The 18547-nt window shown below is 45.5% G+C and overlaps 1 protein-coding gene across 2 annotated transcripts in view; it reads left to right on the forward strand.

The window, feature by feature from the left end:
* Positions 1–18086, forward strand: part of LOC137346293 (class I histocompatibility antigen, F10 alpha chain-like) — a 49832-nt gene extending 31746 nt beyond the window's left edge. The window contains exons 3-6 of one of the 2 annotated variants that reach the window (XM_068009774.1): positions 1565–1840; positions 1958–2236; positions 10102–10221; positions 15395–18086. In XM_068009774.1, coding sequence (XP_067865875.1) covers positions 1565–1840; positions 1958–2236; positions 10102–10221; positions 15395–15726 — 1007 coding nt within the window. In that variant the 3' untranslated portion in view covers positions 15727–18086. The remainder of the gene's footprint in view (positions 1–1564; positions 1841–1957; positions 2237–10101; positions 10222–15394) is intronic. The other variant, XM_068009775.1, reaches the window with a different exon arrangement.
* The last annotated feature ends 461 nt before the right edge of the window (positions 18087–18547 follow it).

The following is an 18547-nucleotide window of genomic DNA, read 5'->3' on the forward strand; positions in this document are numbered from 1 at the left end:
CTGTGATACCGAGCCCGCACTGGTATCTATTACTGTGATACTGAGCCCGCAGTGGGATCTATTGCTTTGATACTGAGCCCGCGGTGGTATCTATTGCTGTGATACTGAGCCCGCACTGGTATCTATTACTGTGATACTGAGCCCGCAATGGGATCTATTGCTGTGATACCGAGCCCGCAGTGGGATCTATTGCTGTGATACTGAGCCCGCACTGTTATCTATTACTGTGATACTGAGCCCGCACTGGTATCTATTACTGTGATACTGAGCCCGCAGTGGGATCTATTACTGTGATACTGAGCCCGCAATGGGATCTATTGCTGTGATACCGAGCCCGTGGTGGGATCTATTACTGTGATACTCTGCCCGCGGTGGGATCTATTGCTGTGATACCGAGCCCGTGGTGGGATCTATTACTGTGATACCGAGCCCGTGGTGGGATCTATTGCTGTGATACTGGGCCCGCGGTGGGATCTATTACTGTGATACTGAGCCCGCGGTGGGATCTATTGCTGTGATACTGAGCCCGCGGTGGGATCTATTGCTGTGATACTGAGCCCGCACTGGTATCTATTGCTGTGATACCGAGCCCGTGGTGGGATCTGTTACTGTGATACCGAGCCCGTGGTGGAATCTATTGCTGTGATACTGAGCCCGCGGTGGGATCTATTGCTGTGATCCTGAGCCCGCGGTGGGATCTATTACTGTGATACTGAGCCCGCACTGGTATCTATTGCTGTGATACTGAGCCCGCAGTGGGATCTATTGCTGTGATACTGAGCCCGCGGTGGGATCTATTACTGTGATACTGAGCCCGCACTGGTATCTATTGCTGTGATACTGAGCCCGCGGTGGGACTTATTACTGTGATACTGAGCCCGCAGTGGGATCTATTGCTGTGATACTGAGCCCGCGGTGGGATCTATTGCTGTGATACTGAGCCCGCACTGGTATCTATTGCTGTGATACCGAGCCCGTGGTGGAATCTATTACTGTGATACTGAGCCCGCGGTGGGATCTATTGCTGTGATACCGAGCCCGCGGTGGTATCTATTGCTGTGATACTGAGCCCGCGGTGGGATCTATTACTGTGATACTGAGCCCGCACTGGTATCTGTTGCTGTGATACTGAGCCCGCTGTGGGATTTATTACTGTGATACTGAGCCCGCGGTGGGATCTATTCCTGAGATACTGAGCCCGCACTGGTATCTATTGCTGTGATACTGAGCCCGTGGTGGGATCTATTGCTGTGATACTGAGCCCGCGGTGGGATCTATTGCTGTGATACTGAGCCCGCAGTGGGATCTATTGCTGTGATACTGAGCCCGCACTGGTATCTATTGCTGTGATATCGAGCCCGTGGTGGAATCTATTACTGTGATACTGAGCCCGCGGTGGGATCTATTGCTGTGATACTGAGCCTGCGGTGGGATCTATTGCTGTGATACCGAGCCCGCGGTGGTATCTATTGCTGTGATACTGAGCCCACACTGGGATCTACTCACGTAATAAAGGGACTTTTTCCATTAACAATCAATTTTTGAATTTCTGTTGACTTGACAGGAATTCACACTTTCCAATGGATAAGAACTGTTGAGATCACTGACAACGGCTCCATTAAGAGATCGATGCGTTTTGGATATGATGGAAAGGATTATATTAGTTTAGAACCTGACAGAATGAAATGGGTTGCAACCAATCAGAATGCAGTGAAGACCAAGGAGAAATGGGATTCTGATGAATCCTGGAACAATTATTGGAAATGGAATTTGGAAGTAGAACTTGTTGAACGTTTAAAACTACGTTTACACTTTGGAAAGGAATATCTCCAAAGGAAAGGTATTTATTTCAGTTTTTACCCCATGTTCTGATCTAACATCACTAATCTATGAATCCATTATCCTGTTCCATTCAGTGTTTGTGTATTGTTTGTGTTTTTATCCTTTCCCATTACAGTTCAGCCTGAAGTGTTCATCTCCAGAAGTGACCCCAATAGTCAGTACAAGCCTCTCACTCTCTCCTGCCTGGTTACTGGATTTTATCCTGTAGTCATTGAGGTGAACTGGCTAAGGAATGGAGAGGTAATGTCTGAGAGTCAATCCTCGGGGGTGCGACCGAACCACGATGGGACCCATCAGATCCAGAAAGAGATTGAAATAAATGCTGGGGAAGAGGATCAATACTCCTGTCGAATTGATCACAGCAGCCTGGCAGAGGCCAAGCTCTCTCAGTGGGGTAAGGAACTGCCCTGGATGTGTGTGAGAGGAGAGACAGAGAATGAGAGAGAGAGTGGGTGTGAGCGAGAGGGGAGAATGAATGAGATATAGATTGTAATGGACAGGAGAAACTGAGACTGTGGCAAGGAAACAGATTCAAAAAAATGAATAGAAGAGTGGAACTGGGTAAATTAAAATAAAAGACATCACCAAGCAAATAATATTTTTGGATTTATCCCATGTTTGGCTGCAGGAGTTTTGAACTGACTTACATTGCTATGTTGCCGTTAAAGTAAATTTAGCAGACAAGTGGTTAAATCCACCCAGCGAACAAGCTTTCTAGGAAAACTTGTTCGATCAGCAACTGGGATTTTATAAAGTGGCTGTCTGAATTGTGTTTTTCACAAACCACATCAGTTGGAGACATGGGGATTTCTTGGTACTGTGCTGACAAACACACATCCAATATTACGATGGCCTCAACCCCCAGAGCAAAGCACGAGGTGGCTGCTCGGAGCCCAGAAATTAGAACGTGGGGCAAGTTTTGCTTGGTTTCTCCAGTAGCTGGTGAGTGTTCTACTTTTGTCTTCAAGCTAGGAGACTGTAACTTGCTATCACTTTACTAAATCAGTAACTAGTTAACTAATCAAATAAATAATAAGTTTCAACAGATATGGCAAGGCAGGTGGTGTGCCATGACTGCAACATGTGGGAGTTTGTGCAAAGTATTGCAGCCTTGGACAACCATATCTGCGCTAAGTGCCTGCAGTTTGAGCAAATCAGGCTCAGAGTTGAACTAAAGTCCAAGTTGCAGACATTGCAGAGTATCAGGGAGAGGTGGGGGTGGTGGTGCGGGGGGCAGTGTGGTGGTGTGGGGAGTTACCTGGACATTTTATTCAGGAGGCAGTCACATCCCTTAGGTTAAGTAGAACTTTAAAGTTGGTCAATGGTCAGGGACCGGAGGATGTGATTGAGTGTCAGGCAGGTATGGGGATCCAGGATGTAGTGATGAGGGAGCCTCGGCCCTTGACTTTGACCAATGGGTACGAGGTATTTGCTACCTGTGTAGATGAGAACAAGGCCCCAAACACTCCTTTCAGGTGAAGCAGCGATTTACTTGTACTTCTTTCAATGTAGTATACTGTATTCGTTTCTCACAATGTGGTCTCCTCTACATTGGGTGACCGCTTTGCAGTGCGAAAGCATGACCCCGAGCTTCCGGTTGCTTGCCATTTTAACATCTACCCCTCCCCCCCTCCCCGCCGCTCTCATGCTCACATCTCTGTCCTGGGAAAACTGCAGTGTTCCAGTGAACATCAATGCAAGCACAAGGAACAGCATCTCATCGACTGATTAGGCACACTACAGCCTGAACATTGAGTTCAATAATTTCAGAGCATGACAGACCCCCCTTTTTATTTTTAGTTTTTTTTTCTTTAATTTTTTATTTCTTTATTTTATTTTAGTTTATTTCTACTGTGCCCAGTCACTGCTTTTTTCATGTTTGTACTTGGGGCCAGGGCTGTTCATTTTACAGTCAATTGACACCCTCTCTGTACTAACGCTTTGTCTTCCAGCGCACCATTAACATACCGTTTGCATTTGTTCCATGACCTTCTGGTCAGTTCTTCTCTGTGACCGGGTCCTATCAACACCTCTTTTGTTATCTCTTGCCCCACTGCCGCTTTACTTGCTTGAAACCTTTTATATTTCTAATATTTGTCAGTTCTGAAGAAGGGTCACTGACCTGAAACATTAACTCTGCTTCTCTCTCCCAAGATGCTGCCAGACCTGCTGAGTATTTCCGGCATTTTTGTTTTTATTTCAGATTTCCAGCATCTGCAGAATTTTGCTTTTCTTTTAGTATAGTTAGGGGGATAGGTTCAGTTCTCTGCAGCTGTGACTGGGAGTTCCAAAGGTTGTGATGCCTGCCTAGTGCCAGTGTTAGAGGCATTTCCTCATAGCTGGAGATGGACTTGGAGTCGGAGGGGGAGGATCCAACTTTCGTGGCCCACATAGAAAGAACTAGGAGTGATGTTCTGCTGAGAAACTTTGAGGAGTTAGGATCCAAATTAAAATGCAGAATCTCAAAGATTATAATCTCTGCATTATTACCTTAACTACATGCCAATTGGCATAGAGTCAAGCAGATTCCAGAATTAAGCATGTGGCTCCGAGAGTGGTGTGGCAAGAAGGGGTTTGCTTCATGGGGCACTGGCACCAGTAGTTGGGAAAGAGGGAGCTGTTGCATTGGGATGGAATGTGCTTCAACCAGGCTGGGACCAGTGTCCTGACGAATTGTATAACTAGGGCTGTGGATAGGGTTTTAAACTAACAAAGGGTTGGAAGGGTTCAGGTGAAGGAAGATTTAGAAATCTGAAGAGAAAAGTCGAGCCAAAAGAGCAGTGTAGTGATTTGGGTAAAGACAAACAGAGTAGGACAGGAAGTGACAGAGTTTAACGGCAATAGTGCATCAGTGAATAAGGTCCATGCAAAGAATAGTCGTAAAAAAATATAATTAACATCTCTTTATCTGAATGGGTGAAGCATTCGTAATAATGTAGATGAACTCATGGCATGAATAGAGATAAAGGGTTTTGTTCTAATCACCATTACAGTGACATGGTTACAAGGTGACCAAGATTGGGAAATACGTTTTCCAAGGTACACAAGATTTCGAAAAGACAGACAGAATGGAAAAGGAGGAGGAGTAGCCCTATAGTAAAGGATGACATAAGGACAGTATTGAGATAGGATCTTGGCTCAGAGGATCAGGAAGTAGAATCAGTATAGGTGGAGATTAGGAATAACAAGGGTCATAAAACGCTCGTGGGAGTAGTTTATAGGCCCCCTAATAGTAGTTATATAATTGGACAGAGTATTAAGCAAGAAATAATTGGACACTGTAATAAAGCCAATCTAATAATTGTGGAGCATTTTAATCTTCATATGGACTGGACAAATACAAATTAGCAAAGGTGATCTGGAAGATGAGTTTGTAGAATGCTGTCCCAACAGTTTCCTGGAAAAATACATCGTGGAACCAAACTTGGAGTAAACCTATTTTATATCTTGTATTGTGCAATCAGGTGGCTTTAACTAGTAATCTCATAGTAAAAGATTGGCTTGGATAAAGTAATTATAATTGAATTGGATGTGCTCTACAAGGAACACAGAAAGTTAGCATACAGGTACAGCAAGCAATTAGGAAGGCAAATGGAATGTTGGCCTTTATTGTAAAGGATTAGAGTACATGAATAAGGAAGTCTTGCTACAATAGTACAGGGATTTGGTGAGACCACCCCTGGAATACTGTGCGCAAGGATGAAATACTTACATTGGAGGCAGCACAGCGAAGGTTCACTATGTTGGTTTCTCAGGTGAGAGGGTTGTCCGATGATGAGAAGCTGAGTAAATTGGGCCTATACTTTCTGGAGTTTAGAAGTATGTGAGGTGGTCTCATTGAAACATACAAGATTATGAAGGGGCTTGATATGGTAGATACTGAGGCATCGTTTCCCATGGCCGGGGAATCTAAAACATGGCAGCACAGTCCCAGGGCAAGGGGAGGATCATTTAAGGACTAAGATGAGGAGACATTTCTTCACTCTGTTTACCACAGAGGGCAGTGGATTCTCCATCACTGAGACAGATTTTTGGTCTCTCAGGGAATCAAGGGATCTGGGGAGTGGGCAGGAAAGTGGAATTGAAGCCCAAGATCAGCCATGATCAGCACCTTTCCTACTTACTCGGGTTGTTTGCCCAATCAGCCTCGTGTCCCTCTGTCCCAGCTCAGAACTGCCTGATCTGATCCTCATTTCACCGTCAGCATAACCCCAGTGTGCTCCTCCTCAATCCCTCTTCTAGAGGCAGATTTTCTTCATTCTCTGAAAGGCAATATGGCAAATTAGATCACAAACCCATGATAAAACATATCTGATTGTCAATTGAAATTGTTGTAATGGAATCCAAAGGGGGTTTGATAGAGGGGTTCTCTAATGGGTAATAATCCAGGGGGGTTTGACAGAGGGGTTCTGTAATGAGATATAATCCAGGGCGGTTTGACAGAGGGGTTCTGTAATGGGTAATAATCCAGGGAGGTTTGATAGAGGGGTTCTCTAATGGGTAATAATCCAGGGGGGTTTCATAGAGGGGTTCTCTAATGGGTAATAATCCAGGGGGGTTTCATAGAGGGGTTCTCTAATGGGTAATAATCCAGGGGGGTTTCATAGAGGGGTTCTCTAATGGGTAATAATCCAGGGGGGTTTGATAGAGGGGTTCTCTAATGGGTAATAATCCAGGGGGGTTTCATAGAGGGGTTCTCTAATGGGTAATAATTCAGGGAGGTTTGATAGAAGGGTTCTCTAATGGGTAATAATTCAGGGAGGTTTGATAGAAGGGTTCTCTAATGGGTAATAATTCAGGGGGTTTGAAAGAGGGGTTCTCTAATGGGTAATATTCCAGGGGGGTTTGATAGAGGGGTTCTCTAATGGTTAATAATCCGGGGGTTTGATAGAGGGGTTCTCTAATGGGTAATAATTCAGGGAGGTTTAATAGAAGGGTTCTCTAATGGGTAATAATTCAGGGAGTCTAAAAGAGGGGTTCTCTAATGGGTAATAATCCAGGGCGTTTGATAGAGGGGTTCTCTAATGGGTAATAATCAAGGGGGGTTTGATAGAGGGGTTCTCTAATGGGCAATATTCCAGGGGGGTTTGATAGAGGGGTTCTCTAATGGTTAATAATCAAGGGGGTTTGATAGAGGGGTTCTCTAATGGGTAATATTCCAGGGGGGGGGGGGGTTGACAGAGGGGTTCTCTAATGGGTAATAATCTAGGGGGTTTGATAGAGGGGTTCTCTAATGGGTAATAATCCAGGGGGGTTTGATAGAGGGGTTCTCTAATGGATAATATTCCAGGGGGGTTTGACAGAGGGGTTCTCTAATGGGTAATATTCCGGGGGGTTTGATAGAGGGGTTCTCTAATGGGTAATAATCCAGGGGGGTTTGATAGAGGGGTTCTCTAATGGATAATATTCCAGGGGGGTTTGACAGAGGGGTTCTCTAATGGGTAATAATCTAGGGGGTTTGATAGAGGGGTTCTCTAATGGGTAATAATCCAGGGGGGTTTGATAGAGGGGTTCTCTAATGGATAATATTCCAGGGGGGTTTGACAGAGGGGTTCTCTAATGGGTAATATTCCAGGGGGTTTGATAGAGGGGTTCTCTAATGGGTAATAATCCAGGGGGGTTTGATAGAGGGGTTCTCTAATGGATAATATTCCAGGGGGGTTTGACAGAGGGGTTCTCTAATGGGTAATATTCCGGGGGGTTTGATAGAGGGGTTCTCTAATGGGTAATAATCCAGGGGGGTTTGATAGAGGGGTTCTCTAATGGATAATATTCCAGGGGGGTTTGACAGAGGGGTTCTCTAATGGGTAATATTCCGGGGGGTTTGATAGAGGGGTTCTCTAATGGGTAATAATCCAGGGGGGTTTGATAGAGGGGTTCTCTAATGGATAATATTCCAAGGGGGATTGACAGAGGGGTTCTCTAATGGGTAATGTTCCGGGGTGGGGGGTTGATAGAGGGGTTCTCTAATGGGTAATAATCCAGGGGGGTTTGATAGAGGGGTTCTCTAATGGGTAATATTCCAGGGGGGTTTGACAGAGGGGTTCTCTAATGGGTAATAATCCAGGGGGTTTGATAGAGGGGTTTTCTAATGCTTAATAATCCAGGGGGGTTTGATAGAGGTTGTTTTTGGGCTGGTGAGACATGAAATGATGGCACTGGAGATTGACTGGTCAGCCCCGAGACACTGGGACTGGGGGATGGGGGATGGGCTGGTCAGCCCCGAGACACACTGGGACTGGGGAATGGGCTGGTCAGACCTGAGACACTGGGACTGGGGGATGGGGGATGGGGGATGGGCTGGTCAGCCCCGAGACACACTGGGACTGGGGGATGGGGGAAATTAATATCCTGAGAAAAGTTTGTAGAAACATCCCAATAATTCTATGCATTAAATTCAGTCAGGAGGTAGTCATGTTCATGACACATGCAGTGAGTGTGACAGAACTGAGTGATAAATACAAGTATGTGTGCACAATGAATAGTTAAGAAAGAACTCTCAGATAAATGTAACACATTTCCAGTCTGTTACACTTACATTGAGGGAATTTGAAGCAATCTTGTTCAGAGCAAATATTTTGCAGCTGATTAATGCTCATAGACACTTCATTTCCCACAATCACTAAACAGAGAATGTCAATCATTTAAAAGATGCAGAGAGACTCCCAACAATAGAAATAACTTCACAAACAATCTTAGAAAACATTAAAGAGAAGCCAGACCTTTCTTCCTGGTTTCTGACCTAAAGCCCCCAGAGCTAACAATCTATTCAGTTTCAAGCTAATTCCAATCTCAGAATTCTCTGAATGTGCAGCAATGAGTCTGTGTTTACTTAATAACCATTAGATTTTGTGGCTTAAGTGGACACAGCTGCACATGAACAGAGCAATTCGCAAGGAAAGACTTACATTTTCATAGCGTCTTTCATTAACTCAGAATATCCTAAAGCTCTTTACAGCTTTTTGAAGTGTAGTTACTGCTGTAATATAGGAAATGCATCAGAATATTTACACACTGCAACCTCCCACAAACATTAATTTAATAGTGACTGGAAAATATTTTGGCCAGGACAGCAGGGAGAACTTCCCTGCCCTTCTTCGAAATAGTGCCATGGGATATTTAAATCCATCTGAGAGGGCAGACTGGGGCGTATTTTAACAAAGTGATTACTGACAACGCAGCCAGCAGCTTACGTCATCCGACTGCGCCAATCTGCGCACATGCGTAGTTTGGTCCCTACCCTCTGTGCATGCGCTGCATTCCTCAGTGCCAGGACTGGTTGGCGCATGCGCAGATGACATCATCATGTAACGTGGGCAGATGGGGTTGCCGTGCCCGCCCGCTCACTGCCCCCCTCCCCGACCGCACGCTCACCGCCCTCTTGCCACACCCCCGACCGCTGGCTCGCCCGCCCGCCCGCTCGCCCCCTCCCCTCCCTGGCCCACTCGCGCTCTCCCCTCCGGCCATTGTGTGCTGCCATGTGTTTAGGTTGTCATCATGTGATTATTTGAGCAGTGCCATCTTTAACCCTGGCAGCTGCCTGACATTGCAGACTGTGACGTTTTAGTGGCACAGGCTGCTTTTGTGCATGTGCCATTGCAGCGCCACCTGGTGGTGGCATTGTCAGCAAATGCAGCCGTATTTTAATGTCTCGTAGAACGATGGCAACTGATAGTGCGGCACTCCCTCAGTACTGACCCTCCGACAGTGCGGCACTCCCTCAGTACTGACCCTCCGACAGTGCGGCACTCCCTCAGTACTGACGCTCCGACAGTGCGGCACTCCCATGTACTGACCCTCCGACAGTGCGGCACTCCCTCAGTACTGGCCCTCCGACAGTACGGCACTCCCATGTACTGACCCTCCAACAGTGCGGCACTCCCTCAGTACTGGCCCTCCGACAGTGCGGCACTCCCTCAATACTGCAATGGAGTGTCAGCCTAGCTTTTGTGCTCAGAAGTCTAATTGTGCTCAGTTTTCCCTGTCCACAACGTCTCTCTTGACCCCTCCACTACCTGTGTGTTGCTAGTCCGAGATCCAGGGTGGAATTTTTACTTGCTGCTCGGGTGTGAATCTTGTCCTCGTAACAATGGAAATCAGGTATTTTCTACGAGCAGACGTGTGAGATTCAGCAGTGAGGCTGTTTCCTGGGCTGTACAATGTCATCTCAGAGATTGAACAAAGACAACACACAGACAGACAGACTGGGAATGGATCCGGGAATAGAGAGACAATCCTGACATTTTCAATATGTTTCAGAAATGCCAGAAAACAGTGGGGGACACTTGCTCCTTGGAATTATAACTGGATCAGTGATCGCTGCACCGGCTGTTATATTGGGAATAATCGGAATAGTCATCTGGAAAAGGCAACAGAGAGGTAAGAAACAGAGAGAGAGGAATGTGGAACGGAAGGGACAGAGTGAGTGTGAGGGAATCTCCAGTAGTGGGAGTACAGGACACTGAGAGGGGAGAGTGAGAGAGAGGGAATGTAGAACTGAGGGGACAGAGTGAGTGTGAGGGAATCTCCAGTACTGGGAGTACAGGACATTGAGAGGGGAGAGTGAGAGAGAGGGAATGTGGAACAGAGGGGACAGAGTGAGTGTGAGGGAATCTCCAGTACTGGGAGTACAGGACACTGAGAGGGAAGAGTGAGGGAGAAGGAAATGTAGAACTGAGGGGACAGAGTGAGTGTGAAGGAATCTCCAGTACTGGGAGTACAGGACACTGAGAGGGAAGAGTGAGGGAGAAGGGAATGTAGAACTGAGGGGACAGAGTGAGTGTGAAGGAATCTCCAGTACTGGGAGTACAGGACACTGAGAGGGGAGAGTGAGAGAGAGGGGAATGTAGAACTGAGGGGACAGAGTGAGTGTGAGGGAATCTCCAGTACTGGGAGTACAGGACATTGAGGGGGAGAGTGAGAGAGAGGGAATGTAGAACTGAGGGGACAGAGAGAGAGTGAGGGAATCTCCAGTACTGGGAGTACAGGACATTGAGGGGGAGAGTGAGAGAGAGGGAATGTAGAACTGAGGGGACAGAGTGAGTGTGAAGGAATCTCCAGAACTGGGAGTACAGGACACTGAGAGGGGTGAGTGAGAGAGAGGGGAATGTAGAACTGAGGGGACAGAGTGAGTGTGAGGGAATCTCCAGTACTGGGAGTACAGGACCCTGAGAGGGGAGAGTGAGAGAGAGGGAATGTGGAACTGAGGGGACAGAGTGAGTGTGAGGGAATCTCCAGTACTGGGAGTACAGGACACTGAGAGGGGAGAGTGAGAGAGGGAATGTAGAACTGAGGGGACAGAGTGAGTGTGAGGGAATCTCCAGTACTGGGAGTACAGGACACTGAGAGGGGAGAGTGAGAGAGAGGGTAATGTAGAACTGAGGGGACAGAGTGAGTGTGAAGGAATCTCCAGTACTGGGAGTACAGGACATTGAGGGGGAGAGTGAGAGAGAGGGAATGTAGAACTGAGGGGACAGAGTGAGTGTGAAGGAATCTCCAGTACTGGGAGTACAGGACACTGAGAGGGGAGAGTGAGGGAGAAGGGAATGTAGAACTGAGGGGACAGAGTGAGTGTGAGGGAATCTCCAGTACTGGGAGTACAGGACACTGAGAGGGGAGAGTGAGAGAGAGGGGAATGTAGAACTGAGGGGACAGAGTGAGTGTGAAGGAATCTCCAGTACTGGGAGTACAGGACCCTGAGAGGGGAGAGTGAGAGAGAGGGGAATGTAGAACTGAGGGACAGAGTGAGTGTGAGGGAATCTCCAGTACTGGGAGTACAGGACACTGAGAGGGGAGAGTGAGAGAGAGGGGAATGTAGAACTGAGGGACAGAGTGAGTGTGAGGGAATCTCCAGTACTGGGAGTACAGGACACTGAGAGGGGAGACTGAGAGAGAGGGGAATGTGGAACTGAGGGGACAGAGTGAGTGTGAGGGAATCTCCAGTACTGGGAGTACAGGACACTGAGAGGGGAGAGTGAGAGAGAGGGAATGTGGAACTGAGGGACAGAGTGAGTGTGAGGGAATCTCCAGTACTGGGAGTACAGGACACTGAGAGGGGAGAGTGAGAGAGAGGGGAATGTAGAACTGAGGGGACAGAGTGAGTGTGAAGGAATCTCCAGTACTGGGAGTACAGGACACTGAGAGGGGTGAGTGAGAGAGAGGGGAATGTAGAACTGAGGGACAGAGTGAGTGTGAGGGAATCTCCAGTACTGGGAGTACAGGACACTGAGAGGGGAGAGTGAGAGAGAGGGGAATGTAGAACTGAGGGGACAGAGTGAGTGTGAGGGAATCTCCAGTACTGGGAGTACAGGACACTGAGAGGGGAGACTGAGAGAGAGGGGAATGTGGAACTGAGGGGACAAAGTGAGTGTGAGGGAATCTCCAGTACTGGGAGTACAGGACACTGAGAGGGGAGAGTGAGAGAGGGGGAATGTAGAACTGAGGGGACAGAGTGAGTGTGAGGGAATCTCCAGTACTGGGAGTACAGGACACTGAGAGGGGAGAGTGAGAGAGAGGGAATGTGGAACTGAGGGGACAGAGTGAGTGTGAGGGAATCTCCAGTACTGGGAGTACAGGACACTGAGAGGGGAGAGTGAGAGAGAGGGAATGTGGAACTGAGGGGACAGAGTGAGTGTGAGGGAATCTACAGTAGTGGGAGTACAGGACACTTAGAGGGGAGAGTGAGGGAGAAGGGAATGTAGAACTGAGGGGACAGAGTGAGAGTGAGGGAATCTCCAGTACTGGGAGTACAGGACACTGAGAGGGGAGAGTGAGAGAGGGGAATGTAGAACTGAGGGGACAGAGTGAGTGTGAAGGAATCTCCAGTACTGGGAGTACAGGTCACTGAGAGGGGAGAGTGAGAGAGAGGGGAATGTAGAACTGAGGGACAGAGTGAGTGTGAGGGAATCTCCAGTACTGGGAGTACAGGACACTGAGAGGGGAGAGTGAGAGAGAGGGAATGTAGAACTGAGGGGACAGAGTGAGTGTGAAGGAATCTCCAGTACTGGGAGTACAGGACACTGAGAGGGGAGAGAGAGGGGAATGTAGAACTGAGGGACAGAGTGAGTGTGAGGGAATCTCCAGTACTGGGAGTACAGGACACTGAGAGGGGAGAGTGAGAGAGAGGGGAATGTAGAACTGAGGGGACAGAGTGAGTGTGAGGGAATCTCCAGTACTGGGAGTACAGGACACTGAGAGGGGAGACTGAGAGAGAGGGGAATGTGGAACTGAGGGGACAGAGTGAGTGTGAGGGAATCTCCAGTACTGGGAGTACAGGACACTGAGAGGGGAGAGTGAGAGAGGGGGAATGTAGAACTGAGGGGACAGAGTGAGTGTGAGGGAATCTCCAGTACTGGGAGTACAGGACACTGAGAGGGTAGAGTGAGAGAGAGGGAATGTGGAACTGAGGGGACAGAGTGAGTGTGAGGGAATCTCCAGTACTGGGAGTACAGGACACTGAGAGGGGAGAGTGAGAGAGAGGGGAATGTAGAACTGAGGGGACAGAGTGAGTTTGAGGGAATCTCCCGTACTGGGAGTACAGGACACTGAGAGGGGAGAGTGAGAGAGAGGGGAATGTAGAAGTGAGGGGACAGAGTGAGTGTGAGGGAATCTCCAGTACTGGGAGTACAGGACACTGAGAGGTAAGAATCAGAGAGAGGAGAGAGTGAGAGACTGGGGAATTTTATAGGACTAAATGGAATTTATAGAAAGCACAGGCCATTCGACCCAACAGCTTTGTCCTGGTGTTTCTGTCCCACATGGGCCTCCTCCCATCATACTGTATCTAACCCTATCAGCACATCCTGTTATTTCTTTCTCCCTCATCTATTTATCTAGCTTCTCCCTAATGCATCTATCAAATCCCCTCCACTACTCCCTGTGGTAGTGAGTTCCACAGTCTGCATAAAGAAGTTTCTCCTGAATTCCTTATTGAATTTATTCATGACTGTTTTATCTTCAAGGCCTCTAGTTTTGGACAACCCACAAGTGGCAACATCCGCTACACATCTACCCTATTGGATATCGAGATCAAAACTGTTCACTTGACTCTGTGTGGTCCAACCAAGAGTCTTTCTTAGTTTAATATAACTTCTCTATTTTCAGTTCTATTCCTGTGGAAATGAACCCCAGTCGTTTATATATTGCAAAAAACTCAGTCGTTCCAGCATTGACGCTTGGGGAACATCACTGTCAACCATCCTCCAGTCTGAAACAACCATTTACTACAACTCACTCTTGTCTGTACTTAAGCCAGTTTTTTTTATCCAATTGGACACTGACCCTCCTATTCCATGAACCTCAATTTTGCTAACCACTCTTTTATGTGTTACCTTATCAAATGCTTTTTAAAAATCCACATAAACAACAACCACTGTATTCCCTTCATCAACTTTCTCTATTACTTCATCAAAACATTCAGTTGAATTAGTTGAGCATTTTATAAATCCATGCTGCCTATCCTGAACTAACTCAAATCTCTTTAAGTGCTTGTTGATATTTCCCCTGATTATTGTTTCGAAAACCTTACCCACCAATGATATTAAATATTTAGTACCTCCCCCCTTCCATTACCATACCCATTTCCTCTCCCCTTTCTGCTTCTACTGATATTTTGTCAGATTCCTCTTTCTTAGTGAACATTGATACAAAGTACTCAACAACTTTCTCCTCAACTCTAACCAAATGGATTCTGTCCTTGCCCCTTCGAGGACGTCCTCCCTTTCCAACACGACAATGTCTGCCCTGATCAGTACTGGCACCTTCCCTCCCTTTTTTTCTTTCTCTATCTTTTCTGAACATTTTATATCCTTGTACATAAAGCACCACGTCCTCACCATTTTTAAGCCACATTTCCGTTATTGTCACTACATCATATTCCCAGACTGCTATTTGTGCTTGTAGCTCACCAACCTTATTCACCACACTTTGTGCATTTACACATGCATTGTAATCCTTTCTTTGCATTCCTCATAGACCTTCTCAGGCCACTGCCATCTTGGTAATCATGGTCTTGGTACTCAGTTATATTGTTTCAGTTCTACCTACATCTGGGGCTCTGAGATTCTGCTAATCTGCTAATCTTTCAGTTCTGACACTGAAGTCTGTCTCTTTTTGATCTCTACTGGATTTCTACTGAATTTTACCCTCTGACCATTTGGTTCCTTTTAAACCTTTCAGGCCAATGAAACATTTGATCAACGAAGGTCCAAACCACAGTTTCCCTTCAGGTCACCTCTCAGCTGCTTTTACCCAGGATGTATCACAAGTAGGGTTAAAAATAGAGTTCAGTATAAGATTCACCAGAGCTGCCACATCTCAGTGTGTAACATGTAGTTAAAAAGGATTCACATTGAAAACTCCTTACTGTCTTCCTTAGAAGCAAATAAAGCAGGAAACCCACAGCAACTATTCCACATGAATGCTGGGAAAGGACTTCAAACCAGTGTCCATGTTTTACAAAATTCTGTTTAAATTACTGGCCCTTTAATGTCTACAGTTACTCTTTTCTCAAATATCATGTAGTTTACATGTTTAGTATTTTCATTTGTTTCAGCACAACTATTTCTGAAGATCGACCCCACTCTCCATCACCCGGAAACCATGGATAATGAAGTGGAACTGGAGTCGACTGAATCCGACCCACAGATCAAAACGGAGCCTTTTCAGAGAGGGTCACATGTCAGAACAAGTCCACATGACCCAGTGGACGCTAACAAAACCACAACTGTACAAGAACAGAGTTCAGTCCAAACAGACACTGCAATTCCTGCAAACAATGTTTCTGATGTAAAACGTAATCCAGACAATGATATTGTAGAATTCTTAACAGACTATGAGGAACGAGAAACAACACAGAGTTTACTGAGACACTGCGATCCACATTGAAAAAAGCCCTGGACATAATCCATCAACAGATGACCAGCTGGACTCAAGAGTTTGGAGGACCGGGCAATAACTGAACGGACATGGGAATTGAAATAGATGAGAATGACAAGCTGTGTTCACAAGACAAAGCAAGGCCTGCAAACATTTATAATGAGATTAAAAGAGAGGCCATTAGCCAATACAAATCAGAAAATATATGATCCTTCATCACTGAGTTAGTATTTCAGGTCAATGGCCCGTCAATAGTTCTGTTTCTCTCTGAGTATGACCTGCTGAGTATTTCCTGCATTTTCTGTTTTTATTTCAGATTTCCAGCATCCACGGTATTTGATTTAGATTTAGATTTTAGATTTCGAGATACAGCACTGAAACAGGCCCTTCAGCCCACCGAGTCTGTGCCGACCATTAACCACCCATTTATACTAATCCTACACTAATCCCATATTCCTACCACATCCTCACCTGTCCCTAGATTCCCCTACCACCTACCTATTAGAGGGGCAATTTATAATGGCCAATTTACCTGTCAACCTGCAAGTCTTTTGGCTTGTGGGAGGAAACCGGAGCACCCGGAGAAAACCCACACAGACACAGGGAGAACTTGCAAAACTCCACACAGGCAGTACCCAGAACTGAACCCGGGTCGCTGGAGCTGTGAGACTGCGGTGCTAACCACTGCGCCACTGTGCTTTTGTATGACTGAAGATTATTGATTTCACTTAACTTATTCATTTTAAAAACATAACCAGAGAAGCTCCCTCCCTCCCTCCCTCCATCCCTCCTCCTCCCACTCCAAGTATCTACCTGCAGTGCTCAGTGAACCTGAATGTCCTCGTCTTCACTCCAAGCTCCTACCTGCTGATGTCCAGACTGGTATTTCTCAGGTTGAAGCATGGGGCGGGCTCCATCAGGATCCCTGTTTAACATCTACAGCTCACTTACCAGAACCTCAGAATCACTGAGGCCTTTTCACCATCTGAAGTCACAATCAACTCCATATGGGTGGGAAATTCCTCGGAGTCGCTCCTGTTCTCTCACTGTCACTCTGCTGGAAATCCTGTCCTTCTGGCTAGCTTGTCGTATGGGATTGGGAGTGGCTCTGAGGAATTTTCCAGCCTATTTAATAGATTTGAAGGAGTTTATATTGAAACGTGCTCCCACTGTTTAGCAGGTGGTGAAAGTTAATTTGCTTCACTGGTTCCCTCGTATAAAGAGTTAATCAGAAAGAATAAAATGGGGAATAGTGGAAATACTCAGCAGGTCAGGCAGCATCTGCAGAGAGAGAAACAGAGTTAATATTTCCAGTCAATGAGAGGTTCTGATGAAAGGCCATTGACCTGAAATATTAACTCTGTTTCTGTCCACCAATACTGCCTGAGCTGCTGAGTATTTCCAACATTTTCTGTTTTTCTGTCTGATTGGGATTGACAATTTCCCCAATAAATATATGAAAGTAAAGACAAGCACAGTTGATATTTATGTCACCCAGTCCTTGAATTTCTATCAGCTTTTCTAGTTAATTATTTTAACTTTTTGGCTGAATTATTTTCTTCTGGCAAGTAATCTTTCGGTAAAAGTTTAACCTTATATACCGTAACAAATGATTGTACGCTGATCAGTTTGGAGTCAAAACAACAAAAGAAGCATGCAATAGCCAGAGAGAACCAGACAGCTCAAACATTTGAGAGAATAATTGGGAAAAAAAGACATTCTTCAATATCCTATCATCATAGAATGATGCAGCACAGAAGGAGGCCATTCAGCCCATTAGACCTGTGCTGGTTCTTTGAAAGAGCTATTTCATTAATCCCACTTCCTGCCCTTTCCCCCTGGCCCTGTAAATGTTTCACTTTCAAATGTTTATCAAACTCCCTTTTGAAGGTTCTGTATGATGGAGAGGGGAAATAACAGCTCAGACCTTTTAGATACAAAGAAATAATGGTGAAAATCCAAAATAAAACAATGTAAATTCACAACAGGCCTGTCAGGACCTAAAAATAGAAACAATAAGATTAAAATAGCATTTTTGATTCGGGGATCTCAATCTGAAATGTTAAACTGTGTTTTCTGTTTTCAAATGCTGACTGGCCTGTCGTGCACTTGCATTATTTTCTATTTTTATCTGTTTTATTTTAGAATTAGATAAGAGTTTCATTGTTTAATCATTATGTATCAATATCAAAAGGAAACCAGAGACTAACTTCAGAAATAAATAGTAACTGTAACAGGTTTCTAATCTGTAATACAGAGAGGTTGAACATTACATTAACATTTGTACTAGACTATTTCTATAGTTATGTTTTATCATTTTATTATTTCAGTTATTTTCTGCAAATAATTAAACAGCAGATTACAAATGATGTTGCTTGTGTTCAATTATTGGACAATCTGTGATCCCTGGGAATGTTATCCTGTTTGTCGAATTTAAAATCATCGCATCAAACAATACTGTCTAAGAGTATATCCTGAAATTCTTTTTGAAATAGTTCGGAATTTTAATTCCACAATAAACAAATGCTTAAATTCTGTAGAACAGTTTTTGAACTTAGTTTAATTTTCTATAAGTTTGCAAGGTTTCCATCAGTCAAGTGGACTTTATCAAGTTATTTGCTTTGTAACGGTATAAACGTTAATCAGTTGTCACCTGCTTGTCAATACAACAAATGATTTAATCCAGCTCAGCGTCATCATTAATAACAATTAAATACCCGGACAAAGATATGTAGAGAGTCAGTAACTGGAGGATGAATGTTCAACCTTCCCGAGTCATATGTAATATCATTACTTTAGTATTAAGTGCTTGCTATGTTTTTACTCGGAT

This window comes from Heterodontus francisci, chromosome 29 (assembly GCF_036365525.1).
Source record: "Heterodontus francisci isolate sHetFra1 chromosome 29, sHetFra1.hap1, whole genome shotgun sequence".
NCBI lineage: Eukaryota > Metazoa > Chordata > Chondrichthyes > Heterodontiformes > Heterodontidae > Heterodontus > Heterodontus francisci.